This window comes from Tamandua tetradactyla, chromosome 4 (genome assembly GCF_023851605.1).
Source record: "Tamandua tetradactyla isolate mTamTet1 chromosome 4, mTamTet1.pri, whole genome shotgun sequence".
Classification (NCBI taxonomy): Eukaryota; Metazoa; Chordata; class Mammalia; order Pilosa; family Myrmecophagidae; genus Tamandua; species Tamandua tetradactyla.
Window position 1 is genome coordinate 163711528 of NC_135330.1, and position 13592 is coordinate 163725119.

At 38.5% G+C, this 13592-nt stretch overlaps 1 protein-coding gene across 1 annotated transcript in view; it reads right to left on the minus strand.

Annotated features, from left to right (window-relative positions):
• The window catches only part of ABCC4 (ATP binding cassette subfamily C member 4 (PEL blood group)), a 315245-nt gene that overhangs the window by 43355 nt on the left and 258298 nt on the right, over window positions 1-13592 (minus strand). Inside the window, exon 26 of the mRNA XM_077158537.1 lies at window positions 3879-4034. Coding sequence (XP_077014652.1) covers window positions 3879-4034 — 156 coding nt within the window. The remainder of the gene's footprint in view (window positions 1-3878; window positions 4035-13592) is intronic.

Sequence of the window (13592 nt, forward strand, 5' to 3'; positions counted from 1 at the left end):
ATCAGGGCCTTGGAGACACAAGCAACAGTGCTTCCCACTCATTTTGGGGGAAAAGGGATGGAAACTTTTTGTGCTTCAGATGAGTCCTATGAGTCATGAAGTATCCACACCAACTGGCTTTCTCCCACCTCTGCAGCCAGTTAGACATTGTAAAGAGAAAAGGATCTGAGCAATGGCAAGGTAAGATTTTGAATATTTTCTATTGACACTTCTTAGCCCATGACACATAAGTGACCATCCCTGCTTCCAAACTGACTTTCATTTATTGCCAAGTGTGACTTGAATTTTTTGGCAAAAATTGCAAACAATCCAGTCTTTCAAACTCGCCAAATGATGGACCTAGCAATAAAGGAAATTTCTTTTACTTTGTCCTGTATTTTTTTTCCTCTCCCTCTCTTTTTGTTTACAGTTTTTGAGATTCCTTTCTGAGTGGGGTGGACAGAAAAATGGGTAAAATATCTGATGGGACATCATTCACTTCAACATAGATTTATTAAAGATACATATATGGAGAGACATAGAAACAGTCCTGAGTTCTATAATGAATCTCCCAAGCCTCAGTTTTGCTACTAGAAAATGGGGGTAACGCTTAACCCAACCTTGCAGGACAGCAGATAGAATCAGTAACACAAAAGAGGCTCCTTGCATAGTGCTAACATGCAATAGGAGCTCAATCAAGCAGATGAGGACAGTGAAGCACAGTGTTTTTTCAAACTGCAGGTGCAACCAATGGATCATGAAATCAATTTTGTGGATGGTGACCATTTTTTTTTCTTCTATATGAACTAGAAGAGAATGGCTATAATAGAAAGTATCAGACTGTAGAGTACAGAGTAAGAGTTAATATTGTTTTGTGAAATTTTTATTCTTTGTGTGTGTGTGTGTGTACATGTATGCTTGGAGTGACGAGGCAAAGAAGAGCTCTTTCTGTGGGTGACAGTCAATATGGTTTTAAAGCCCTGATAGAGCATTTGGAGCTCAAGATCTAGAGTTGGTTTCTCCCTAAATTAAATTTCAGTCCTGTCTCTGTCACTTATGTGGGATAAGCAACCTGTGTCTCAGTTTTTAAATTTGTCAAATGAGGATAACAATGGAATTGTGGTGAGTAGTAAATGAGAGACAAAAGATGAAGAGGCTAAACATGTAAGGTTTCACAAATGCTATGAATTATCATTAATACCTGTGGAACTTGTCAAGGATTGCATGAAGCACTTGTCAGCGGGCTTCGTGGAGGACTGGATTAGAGGGTACAGAACAGTGGGAGAGAGAGCAGTAAGAGGTGAGGTGGGAGGAGCCAGGAAACGAAAGGAAAAGAGATATTCTTACCTCTTATTTCTTGTGGGGAGAACATCTACTAGATTTCTCTGTTAGGCTGTTCCCTAGAACAATTTTGTCCATTTTTTCCCTTCATTATTTAAATTTGGATAAATAATTTGGCTTCTGTTATAAGCAGTAAATGCAAAAGTCTCCAAGGATCACAAAAACACAACGATAAATAAATGAGCAAAGTCCTCCCAGAATGTGTTGCCATATTTACCTAAATAGAAACAACACCCAAAAGGCCAGAACCCCAATCCTTAGTGATAATCGTTACTATTTATTGAGCACTCCTAAGAACCAGGCATCGGCCCAAAACATTCCCTCATACAATTAAATCTTCCTGATAAATCTACAAGGCAGTTACTACTAGTGCTGGTGTAAAGACAAGGAACCTGAAGCTTGGAGGCTAAGTGTTTTCATCGAGGTCCCACACTCCGATGTGGCAGTCAGAATAAAGCTTGGGGTTGTGTTGACACAAAGATTCTTCCCTACGTCCTGTGCTCCCTCCTAAACAATTTCCTGGGACCCTGTGCATACTGTCCAGGCTCTCCAGACAATATGTCTTTTATCAACCAACATTGCACCTTGGAGATAAAGGCACATAAAGTTAAAAAAATAAAGGTCCTATGTTTACAATGGTTGGTGATCATTATCTCACGGATACAAAGCTTAGCACTGTTTTGTAAGCACCTTCTCTGGAGTATACACACAGAGCATGCTCATAAGAAGGGTGGAAACTTATGGAACGGGACCAAAACCTGGTGATGTCAAGGTGTGTATTAAGTCTTTGCTCAGATGTGCGTCCAAAACATTACCAGCAGAGCCAAGACTCATCTAACGTTATTTTTTTATTTAGAGTTCTTTTATGTATACCAGCATACAAACACTTCCTATTAAGAAGCATTAAAAGTAATATGGGACACATTTCTTGATCCTTTCATCCAATAATCTGAAAGCACTTTACAGACATATGCATTATTTTTGCTTAGTAAATCTCACTAGCCCCATTTCAGAGATGATTACAACCAAAATATAAAACTTGGAATTTACATTCATATTTCTATTGTAACCACTAAGTAATGCTTCCCATTGCCAGAGGGAATCTTTAAATAATAGGGATTGTATGAGCTGAGAATTCTTCCTGTTTTCCCTGAAAAGACACCTTGTTTTCAAAATTAAATAAAATAATTCCAATGATCTTATAGGTTATCAGCAGGGAGCAAGAGCTGTACTTGGTCAAAAGATAAAAGTCTACATCTTCCTTCCTTTGGAGTGTCATGTTCTATATACTTCTTGATAAAGAGGCACTAAAGAGCTCTTTATAATCACAGTCCACAAAAGCACAAATCCCTGGCTCTTTTTGTCTTATCTCCTCTCTGTGTTTTTCAAATCAAGTATGTGTATGTATGTGTGTGTGCGTGTGTGCACACGTGCATACTCTTTAGCTCCCTTTAATGGACAGAGGCACGTGGAGTGTAAAAAACTCCAAATTAACAGCAACTAAATAAACAGCAAGTCTGGAGCTGGCATCTGTGTGAGAGAGCAGAGGGCAGGAAGGACGATGAAACGCCTGCCAGATGGGGAGGCCTGTGGCTGCAGCTCCTGGCTGGGAAGGACAGGATCTATTTTGCCATGGCTATGAACCTGCACAATAGTATTTGCTCAATAAAGATTTCTTGAATTTATGTTAAAATGGATGAACTGCAAGGAATGACTGAGCTTCTAATGTGCATATAATCAACTGTCTAGAACACTACCTCAGTGTCATCCTTCTGCTAAGAAGCAGAATAAAAGAAAATAGAATCAAGCCCAGGACGAGATTCGTGACTCAAATCTCTACCATGGTAGAAACCACTTACTGGGTTTCTGTGATTCTAACACAATCTGCACAACAACTCGAGGAGTTGGTATTTATTAATTTATCTGGTATTATTAATTAATTATCTGCCCTGTAAGGGTGAGAAGACTGAGATGCAGAAGGCAGAATACCTTGTCTTATGCTCTTATCCACTATTCTGTACTGCCTCTTGGTTAAATAATTTACCAATGGCTAGATTTTAGAAGCCTCCCCAAAGTATCTCTGTGATTCTGACAGCCCCAAATTTTAAAGAAAAACCTCCATGGAGATGCTCACCTTTAAAAAGGAAGTTTCATTTCCTTAAGAAAACTTCTGTCGTTAAAACACTTAAAAGTTCATGTTTCCCTACAGAACCCTCACCAGTGCTATACAAATGGTATATCAACTTTATTCTCAGAATTTATGGTTATCAGTGGATAAAAATATGGCACCTGGGGAAGTCTGAGTCCAGTAGCTATCTGGATAAGTTATTATTAAATTACATGGACACACACACGTGCACACACACAATGAAACAAACTACCAAAATCTAATACCTGATCAAAATAACTATTGTTAAAAATATGCTGTATTGGTGGGGGTGGGAGGGGAGATCAACCCTTTCATTCAACCAAAAAAAAAAAAAAGCAATAAAATTCAAAGCAATTACACTTTTGTGCCCACACAGAAGGAACATGTGAGAACTCTCTGACTTGCATACCTGAGGAATGATTGACATTTTCTTTCTTAAATCATGAAGTCCAATTTCAGTTGTCAAGATCTTATCAATCCAAATTTTACCTTCAGGTTCTGACAATCTAAAAAGGGCTGAGATGAGAGAACTTTTTCCAGCTCCTGTTCTTCCCACAATTCCAACCTACAAAGAGAATCGGCAGGAGATATTAAAAAATAAGATGCAACAAACCTAGGAGAAAATTTGGGGTTCTGAAGATGAATTAAGGGAGTCTGAAATAGAGCAGAGTTGAAAAAGAGTTTCTCAACCTCACTTTCCACATTCTGGGCCAGATAATTTTCTGTTGGGACTCTCCTGTGCATTGCAGGGTGTTTAGTGACATCCGTGGTTTCCACCCACTAGATGCCATTACCACTTCCCCCCCCAAATTGTGACAACCAGAAAAATGTCTCCGACCTTGCCAAATGTCCTGTGGGATAAAAAACTGACTATGGCCAAGAACCACTGGTCCAAAGAAGAGTTAAAAAGGACAGAATCAGTATACTGACAGTGAAAAGGCATCACTTTTGAAGGAGTCAGTTTCATATTAGTTTAATTTCTGAGGTCTGGGTTTTAAGACCCTTTAGAATCTCGTTTAATTTCACAGAGATGTCAACAACTCAAGTCAGAAGGCTGTGTATAATCAGGTATTCATTTTTCCATCAGCCTATCATTTAAGGCAAATTATTCTTTGGTAGGATCACATTACTTCCTAATGTTAAATATCTGTCTGTGTTCTGTCTTGAAAGGAAATACCTTAAACTTTTTAAATGCAGGTCTTGGGGTCTTAAAAGGCAGTAATACGTGGCCAAAATACACACAACAAAATCATCATCAGCAACAACAACGACACAAATAACATTTGCTATTTTTATGGGGCCTTTCATCTGAGCAGTTCAGAAGGCATTTTACAAACCAATTAATACTTACAATTACCCCCCTTGGGAATGATACATGAGGAGAATTATTCCTCTTATTAAAATCACAGCAGAGAGAAATTAAATGAACTGACAAAAAGATCAAAGAATCAATATAATGCAGGTAAAACACTGGTTAGGGATGAAACTGTACTATAAAAACTAACTTTCAGATGTGTACCTTGAAACCTGTATGCAGCAACTGGCCTTCTACCTAGGAGCTTGACACAAGGCAAACTCACTTGTGGGAGCTGCCCAAAAGACTACATCAACATTATTTAGGAATCTGGAGTCAAACGACGGCCTAAGATCTGCTTAATATCATCTATAAAGCAAATTCAGTAGATTATCACAGCTCACTGTTTTAAACTGAGAAGGCTAAACTTTACTGAGTACTGATTATATACAAGGAACTTTACATATTATCTTCATTTGAATACGTACAAATTTAAAAAATGAAATTTGTAAAATCAATAATAGCATTCAAAAATTTTATCTTTACTTCTATAGATTAGATATAAGAAAAGTGGCTTTGCTAATTTATTGTCCTTTCTAGCCATTTTCCGCCTCACATCGTTTCAGCTTAGGTCCTAGCATGTATATGCACACAGCTTATGTGTGTTTCTATGTATGTCTGGGGATCTCATATGTAAATCAGTACATCTAGACAGAAGGAAACACGCTGTTTTTGGGAATGTAGGGAGGCTCATGTGCATTGCACTCTACAGGAAACTTACTTACCTCTGCAAACCAGAACCTGTGAAGACTACTGATAATGGCCAGGATGTGCTTCTTGAAGGAAAGGGACACTAAGGGCTACCTAAGACAACAGCACTCTGACCTCTGACCTCAAATAAAGATAATGAAAATAAGGCAATTCAAAGAAAACCTAGCTGTGGCTATTCTCTCTCCTGTTCGGTCATCAGAACTGTAGTCTGCAAATCTAGTCAACCAAGGCAGAGGTGTAAGCCTCTCTAGGGGGCCATTTCCCTTATAGAATTTTTGAACAACTTGGAAAAGCCTGGGAGAGCCATTTTCCTCAGAATCCTGGAAAACAGTAACTGGGAAAGTGCAGAATCAAGCAAACACAGTTTTAAGAAAATGGTAGATGCTTGTTGTGCCCTTACTAGGTCCTCCCACACCCCTCCCTGGCATGGTGTTGAGCTAGCCTGGGCTCCAATCGTGGGTCCCTGGCCCTGTTTTGAAAGGGAGAAGAGTGAACCGTACGTGCTTACTATGGTACCTATAAGCTAGTGCCAATCTACTGGGTGGGACTATGAAAGACTGAACCAGGAATCTCCTCTTTTCCCTGCAGGCAGAAGCAGCCTGTGGGCAGCTAAAGTAGTGTGAGAAACAATTAAGTCAATGTGGCCTGGGGCAAAGGGCAACCTGTTTTAAGTCATTAAGTCATGCACAGAGCAGGCAGGAGGGGGAGAAAATCTATTTCATAGGGAATAGAGAGGGTACTCAAATTCCTGTAAACAAGGAAATTCCTAAGGCCACAAGCAAGTAAAAACTCAAAGAAGAATCGAAATTTTAAAAAGGAACCAAACAGAACTACTCAAGCTGAAGACTACAACAACTAACTAAATATTGAAACCCTGGAGGGTTTCAAGAGCAGAATTATACCTAGATAAACCCTGGAGGGTTTCAAGAGCAGAATGGAGCTGGCAGAAGAAAGAATCAGTGAAATAGAAGACAAGATACTTCAAATGAGTCAGGCTGAGGAGCAGAAAGTAAAAAGAAGGATTAAAAGCAACACTAGCCTGAGATAGCTACGGGATACCATCAAGCACATCAATATATGCATTATGGGAGTTCAAGAAGGAAAAGAATGTGAGAAGAAGTATTAAAAGAAATAATATCAGAAAACTTCCCAAACTTAGAAAAAGACATGAATATGCACATCCAAGAAGCTCAGAGAACACCAAACAGGATAAACATGATGAAAAATATACCCTGTCATATATAGTATCGAATGCAAAGGACAAGAAAAGAGACTGAATGCTGCAAAAGCAACATGTTATGTACAAGGGAGTCCCAATCAGACTGAGTACCAATTTCTCATCAGAAACCATGGAGGCAAGAAGGGAGTGGCTTAAAAATACTTAAAACGTTGAAAGAAAAACAGCCAAGAATTTTATATCAAGTGAGACTTTCTTTCAAAAATACAGGAGAGATTAAGATATTCAAAGATAAACAAAAGCTGAGGGACTTGATCACCATTAGATCTATCCTACAAGCAATGCTAAAAGGAGTTCTTCAGACTGAAAGGAAAAAAAAAATTAAGACAGTGGTTCAAAGTGGCATAAAGAAATAAAGAATAGCAGTAAAGGTAACCACTTAAACAATTATAAATGCCACTATAATTGTATTGTATTGCTTGGTATGTAACTCCGCTTCTTCCCACAGGTGCTAAATTCAAACACATAAAAATTAATGCTAAATCTATGTTTTTAAATATACAATGTACAAAAATAACATGTACAGGAGGACTTCCTGGAAGATGGCGGCTTAGTAAGACGCGCGGATCTTAGTTTCTTCTCCAGGACACCTACTAGGGGAGTAGAAACGATACAGAAAGCGCCCAAAGCCACAACAGAGATAAAAAAGACAGCGTACCCCATCCTGGAACGGCTGGCTGGCTGAGAGAAGCAGCTCGGGTGAGATCGCCGAGGCGCGCGGGCCTTACCGGGCGGGGTGGCAAGCGGCCGGAGTTACTCCCTTCCCCCTTCCCGGGCCGGCTGGGAGAATTGGAGAGGTGGTCCCCTGAAACCAAGGCAACTGGCGCCCACATCACGCGCAGTCCCCGGACCAACTGAGAGAATTGGATCGGAAACCCCCAGGCCGCGGAGAACGGTGACCCCGTGACTCCCGGGGAACGTGCACTCTCTCGGGTGGGCCGCTGGCGCCCTCCCGCCACGCTTGTTGCCCAGGGCCGACTAGGAAATTCGGACGGGCTCTTTCCCTGGCTGCGGCGACCAGCAACCCTCCCTGCGTTTGGACACCCTCCCTGCGTTCGGACCCCGGGCCGGCTCAAGCCGCTTCGGCTAGTGAACCCCCAGGACGGCGAGAGTTTTCCAAAGTTTAAGGTCCCACAGCACCTTTTACTGGTGGGACCCGCAGACAAACGTGTGCCACAAGCGCCACCTACTGGGCAGGATAAGAAAAACAGAACCCAGAGATTTCACAGAAAAATAATACAACCTTGCTGGGTCCAACACCAAGAGAAATCTGAATAAATGCCCAGACGCCAGCAGCAGAAGATAACTGTCCACGCTCAAAAGATTGAGAATATGGCTCAGTCAAAGGAACAAACCAATAGCTCAAATGAGACACAAGAGCTGAGACAACTAATCCTGAATATACGAACAGAAATGGAAAACCTCTTCAAAAATGAAATCGATAAATTGAGGGAGGACATGAAGAGGACATGGGCTGAACATAAAGAAGAAATAGAAAAACTGAAAAAACAAATCGCAGAACTTATGGAAGTGAAGGATAAAGTAGCAAACATAGAAAAAATAATGGATAGCTACAATGATAGATTTAAAGAGACAGAAGATAGAATTAGTGATTTGGAGGATGGAACATCTGAATTCCAAAAAGAAACAGAAACTATAGGGAAAAGAATGGAAAAATTTGAACAGGGTATCAGGGAACTCAAGGACAATATGAACCGCACAAATATACGTGTTGTGGGTGTCCCAGAAGGAGAAGAGAAGGGAAAAGGAGGAGAAAAACTAATGGAAGAAATTATCACTGAAAATTTCCCAACTCTTATGAAAGACCTAAAATTACAGATCCAAGAAGTGCAGCGCACCCCAAAGAGATTAGACCCAAATAGGCGTTCTCCAAGACACTTACTAGTTAGAATGTCAGAGGTCAAAGAGAAAGAGAAGATCTTGAAAGCAGCAAGAGAAAAACAATCCATTACATACAAGGGAAACCCAATAAGACTTTGTGTAGATTTCTCAGCAGAAACCATGGAAGCTAGAAGACAGTGGGATGATATATTTAAAATACTAAAAGAGAAAAACTGCCAACCAAGACTCCTATATCCAGCAAAATTATCCTTCAAAAATGAGGGAGAAATTAAAACATTCTCAGACAAAAAGTCACTGAAAGAATTTGTGACCAAGAGACCAGCTCTGCAAGAAATACTAAAGGGAGCACTAGAGTCAGATACAAAAAGACAGAAGAGAGAGATATGGAAAAGAGTGTAGAAAGAAGGAAAATCAGATATGATATATATAATACAAAAGGCAAAATGTTAGAGGAAAATATTATCCAAACAGTAATAACACTAAATGTCAATGGACTGAATTCCCCAATCAAAAGACATAGATTGGCAGAATGGATTAAAAAACAGGATCCTTCGATATGCTGTATACAGGAAACACATCTTAGACCCAAAGATAAACATAGGTTGAAAGTGAAAGGTTGGGAAAAGATATTTCATGCAAATAACAACCAGAAAAGAGCAGGAGTGGCTATACTAATATCCAACAAATTAGACTTCAAATGTAAAACAGTTAAAAGAGACAAAGAAGGACACTATATACTAATAAAAGGAACAATTAAACAAGAAGACATAACAATCATAAATACTTACGCACCGAATCAGAATGCCCCAAAATACGTGAGGAATATACTGCAAACACTGAAAAGGGAAATAGACTCATATACCATAATAGTTGGAGACTTCAACTCACCACTCTCATCAAGGGACAGAACATCTAGACAGAGGATCAACAAAGAAATAGAGAATCTGAATATTACTATAAATGAACTAGACTTAATAGACATTTATAGGACATTACATCCCACAACAGCAGGACACACCTTTTTCTCAAGTGCTCATGGATCATTCTCAAAGATAGACCATATGCTGGGTCACAAAGCAAGTCTCAACAAATTTAAAAAGATTGAAATCTTACACAACACTTTCTCAGACCATAAAGGAATGATGTTGGAAATCAATAATAGGCAGAGTGCCAGAAAATTCACAAATACGTGGAGGCTCAACAACACACTCCTAAACAACGACTGGGTCAAAGAAGAAATTGCAAGAGAAATTAGCAAATACCTCGAGGCGAATGAAAATGAAAACACAACATATCAAAACTTATGGGATGCAGCAAAGGCAGTGCTAAGAGGGAAATTTATTGCTCTAAATGCCTATATCAGAAAAGAAGAAAAGGCAAAAATTCAGGAATTAACTATCCATTTGGAAGAACTGGAGAAAGAACAGCAAGCTAACCCCAAAGCAAGCAAAAGGAAAGAAATAACAAAGATTAGAGCACAAATAAATGAAATTGAAAACATGAAAACAATAGAGAAAATCAATAAGGCCAGAAGTTGGTTCTATGAGAAAATCAATAAGATTGATGGGCCCTTAGCAAGACTGACAAAAAGAAGAAGAGAGAGGATGCAAATAAATAAGATCAGAAATGGAAGAGGAGACATAACTACTGACCTCACAGAAATAAAGGAGGTAATAACAGGATACTATGAACAACTTTACGCTAATAAATACAACAATTTAGAGGAAATGGACAGGTTCCTGGAAAGACATGAACAACCAACTTTGACTCAAGAAGACATAGATGACCTCAACAAACCAATCACAAGTAAAGAAATTGAATTAGTCATTCAAAAGCTTCCTAAAAAGAAAAGTCCAGGACCAGATGGCTTCACATGTGAATTCTACCAAACGTTCCAGAAAGAATTAGTACCAATTCTCTTCAAACTCTTCAAAAAAATCGAAGTGGAGGGAAAACTACCTAATTCATTCTATGAAGCCAACATCACCCTCATACCAAAACCAGGCAAAGATATTACAAAAAAAGAAAACTACAGACCAATCTCTCTAATGAATACAGATGCAAAAATCCTCAATAAAATTCTAGCAAATCGTATCCAACAACACATTAAAAGAATTATACATCATGACCAAGTAGGATTCATCCCAGGTATGCAAGGATGGTTCAACATAAGAAAATCAATTAATGTAATACACCATATCAACAAATCAAAGCAGAAAAATCACATGATCATCTCAATTGATGCAGAGAAGGCATTCGACAAGATTCAACATCCTTTCCTGTTGAAAACACTTCAAAAGATAGGAATACAAGGGAACTTCCTTAAAATGATAGAGGGAATATATGAAAAACCCACAGCTAATATCATCCTCAATGGGGAAAAATTGAAAACTTTCCCCCTAAGATCAGGAACAAGACAAGGATGTCCACTATCACCACTATTATTCAACATTGTGTTGGAGGTTCTAGCCAGAGCAATTAGACAAGAAAAAGAAATACAAGGCATCAAAATTGGAAAGGAAGAAGTAAAACTATCATGTTTGCAGACGATATGATACTATACGTCGAAAACCCAGAAAAATCCACAACAAAACTACTAGAGCTAATAAATGAGTACAGCAAAGTAGCAGGTTACAAGATCAACATTCAAAAATCTGTAGCATTTCTATACACTAGTAATGAACAAGCTGAGGGGGAAATCAAGAAACGAATCCCATTTACAATTGCAACTAAAAGAATAAAATACCTAGGAATAAATTTAACTAAAGAGACAAGAAACCTATATAAAGAAAACTACAAAAAACTGTTAAAAGAAATCACAGAAGACCTAAATAGATGGAAGGGCATACCGTGTTCATGGATTGGAAGACTAAATATAGTTAAGATGTCAATCCTACCTAAATTGATTTACAGATTCAATGCAATACCAATCAAAATCCCAACAACTTATTTTTCAGAAATAGAAAAACCAATAAGCAAATTTATCTGGAAGGGCAGGGTGCCCCGAATTGCTAAAAACATCTTGAGGAAAAAAAACGAAGCTGGAGGTCTCGCGCTGCCTGACTTTAAGGCATATTATGAAGCCACAGTGGTCAAAACAGCATGGTATTGGCATAAAGATAGATATATCGACCAATGGAATCGAATAGAGTGCTCAGATATAGACCCTCTCATCTGTGGACATTTGATCTTTGATAAGGCAGTCAAGCCAACTCACCTGGGACAGAGCAGTCTCTTCAATAAATGGTGCCTAGAGAACTGGATATCCATATGCAAAAGAATGAAAGAAGACCCATCTCTCACACCCTATACAAAAGTTAACTCAAAATGGATCAAAGATCTAAACATTAGGTCTAAGACCATAAAACAGTTAGAGGAAAATGTTGGGAGATATCTTATGGATCTTACAACTGGAGGCGGTTTTATGGACCTTAAACCTAAAGCAAGAGCACTGAAGAAGGAAATAAATAAATGGGAACTCCTCAAAATTAAACACTTTTGTGCATCAAAGAACTTCATCAAGAAAGTAGAAAGACAGCCATCACAATGGGAGACAATATTTGGAAATGATATATCAGATAAAGGTCTAGTATCCAGAATTTATAAAGAGGTTGTTCATCTCAACAACAAAAAGACAGCCAACCCAATTACAAAATGGGAAAAAGACTTGAACAGACACCTCTCAGAAGAGGAAATACGGATGGCCAAGAGGCACATGAAGAGATGCTCAATGTCCCTGGCCATTAGAGAAATGCAAATCAAAACCACAATGAGATATCATCTCACACCCACCAGAATGGCTATTATCAACAAAACAGAAAATGACAAGTGCTGGAGAGGATGCGGAGAAAGAGGCACACTTATCCACTGTTGGTGGGAATGTCAAAGGGTGCAACCACTGTGGAAGGCAGTTTGGCGGTTCCTCAAAAAGCTGAATATAGAATTGCCATACGACCCAGCAATACCATTGCTAGGCATCTACTCAAAGGACTTAAGGGCAAAGACACAAACGGACATTTGCACACCAATGTTTATAGCAGCATTATTTACAATTGCAAAGAGATGGAAACAGCCAAAATCTCCATCAACAGAAGAGTGGCTAAACAAACTGTGGTATATACATACGATGGAATATTATGCAGCTTTAAGACAAGATAAACTTATGAACCATGTAATAACATGGATGGACCTAGAGAATATTATGCTGAGTGAATCCAGCCAAAAACTAAAGGACAAATACTGTATGGTCCCACTGATGTGAACGGACATTCGAGAATAAACTTGAAATATGTCATTGGTAACAGAGTTCAGCAGGAGTTAGAAACAGGGTAAGACAATGGGTAATTGAAGCTGAAGGGATACAGACGGTGCAACAGGACTAGATACAAAAACTCAAAAATGGACAGCACAATAATACCTAATTGTAAAGTAATCATGTTAAAACACTGAATGAAGCTGCATCTGAGCTATAGGTTTTTGTTTTGTTTTGTTTTGTTTTGTTTTGATTTTACTATTATTACTTTTATTTTTTTCTCTATATTAACATTCTATATCTTTTTCGGTTATGTTGCTAGTTCTTCTAAACCAATGCAAATGTACTAAGAAATGATGATCATGCATCTATGTGATGATGTTAAGAATTAATGATTGCATGTGTAGAATGGTATGATCTCTAAATGTTGGGTTAATTTCTTTTTTTCCGTTAATTAAAAAAAAAAAAAAAAAAAGAGAAGGGATAATTGGAGATGAAGGGATACAGACTGTACAACGGGACTGGATATAAAAACTCAGAAATGGACAGCACAATACTACCCAATTGTAATGCAATTATGTTAAAACACTGAATGAAGCTGCATGTGAGGTATAGGTTTTTTGTTTTTGTTTTTTTTGTTTTTTTTTCTTTCTATTATTGTTTTAATTCTTATTCTGTTGTCTTTTTATTTCTTTTTCTAAATCGA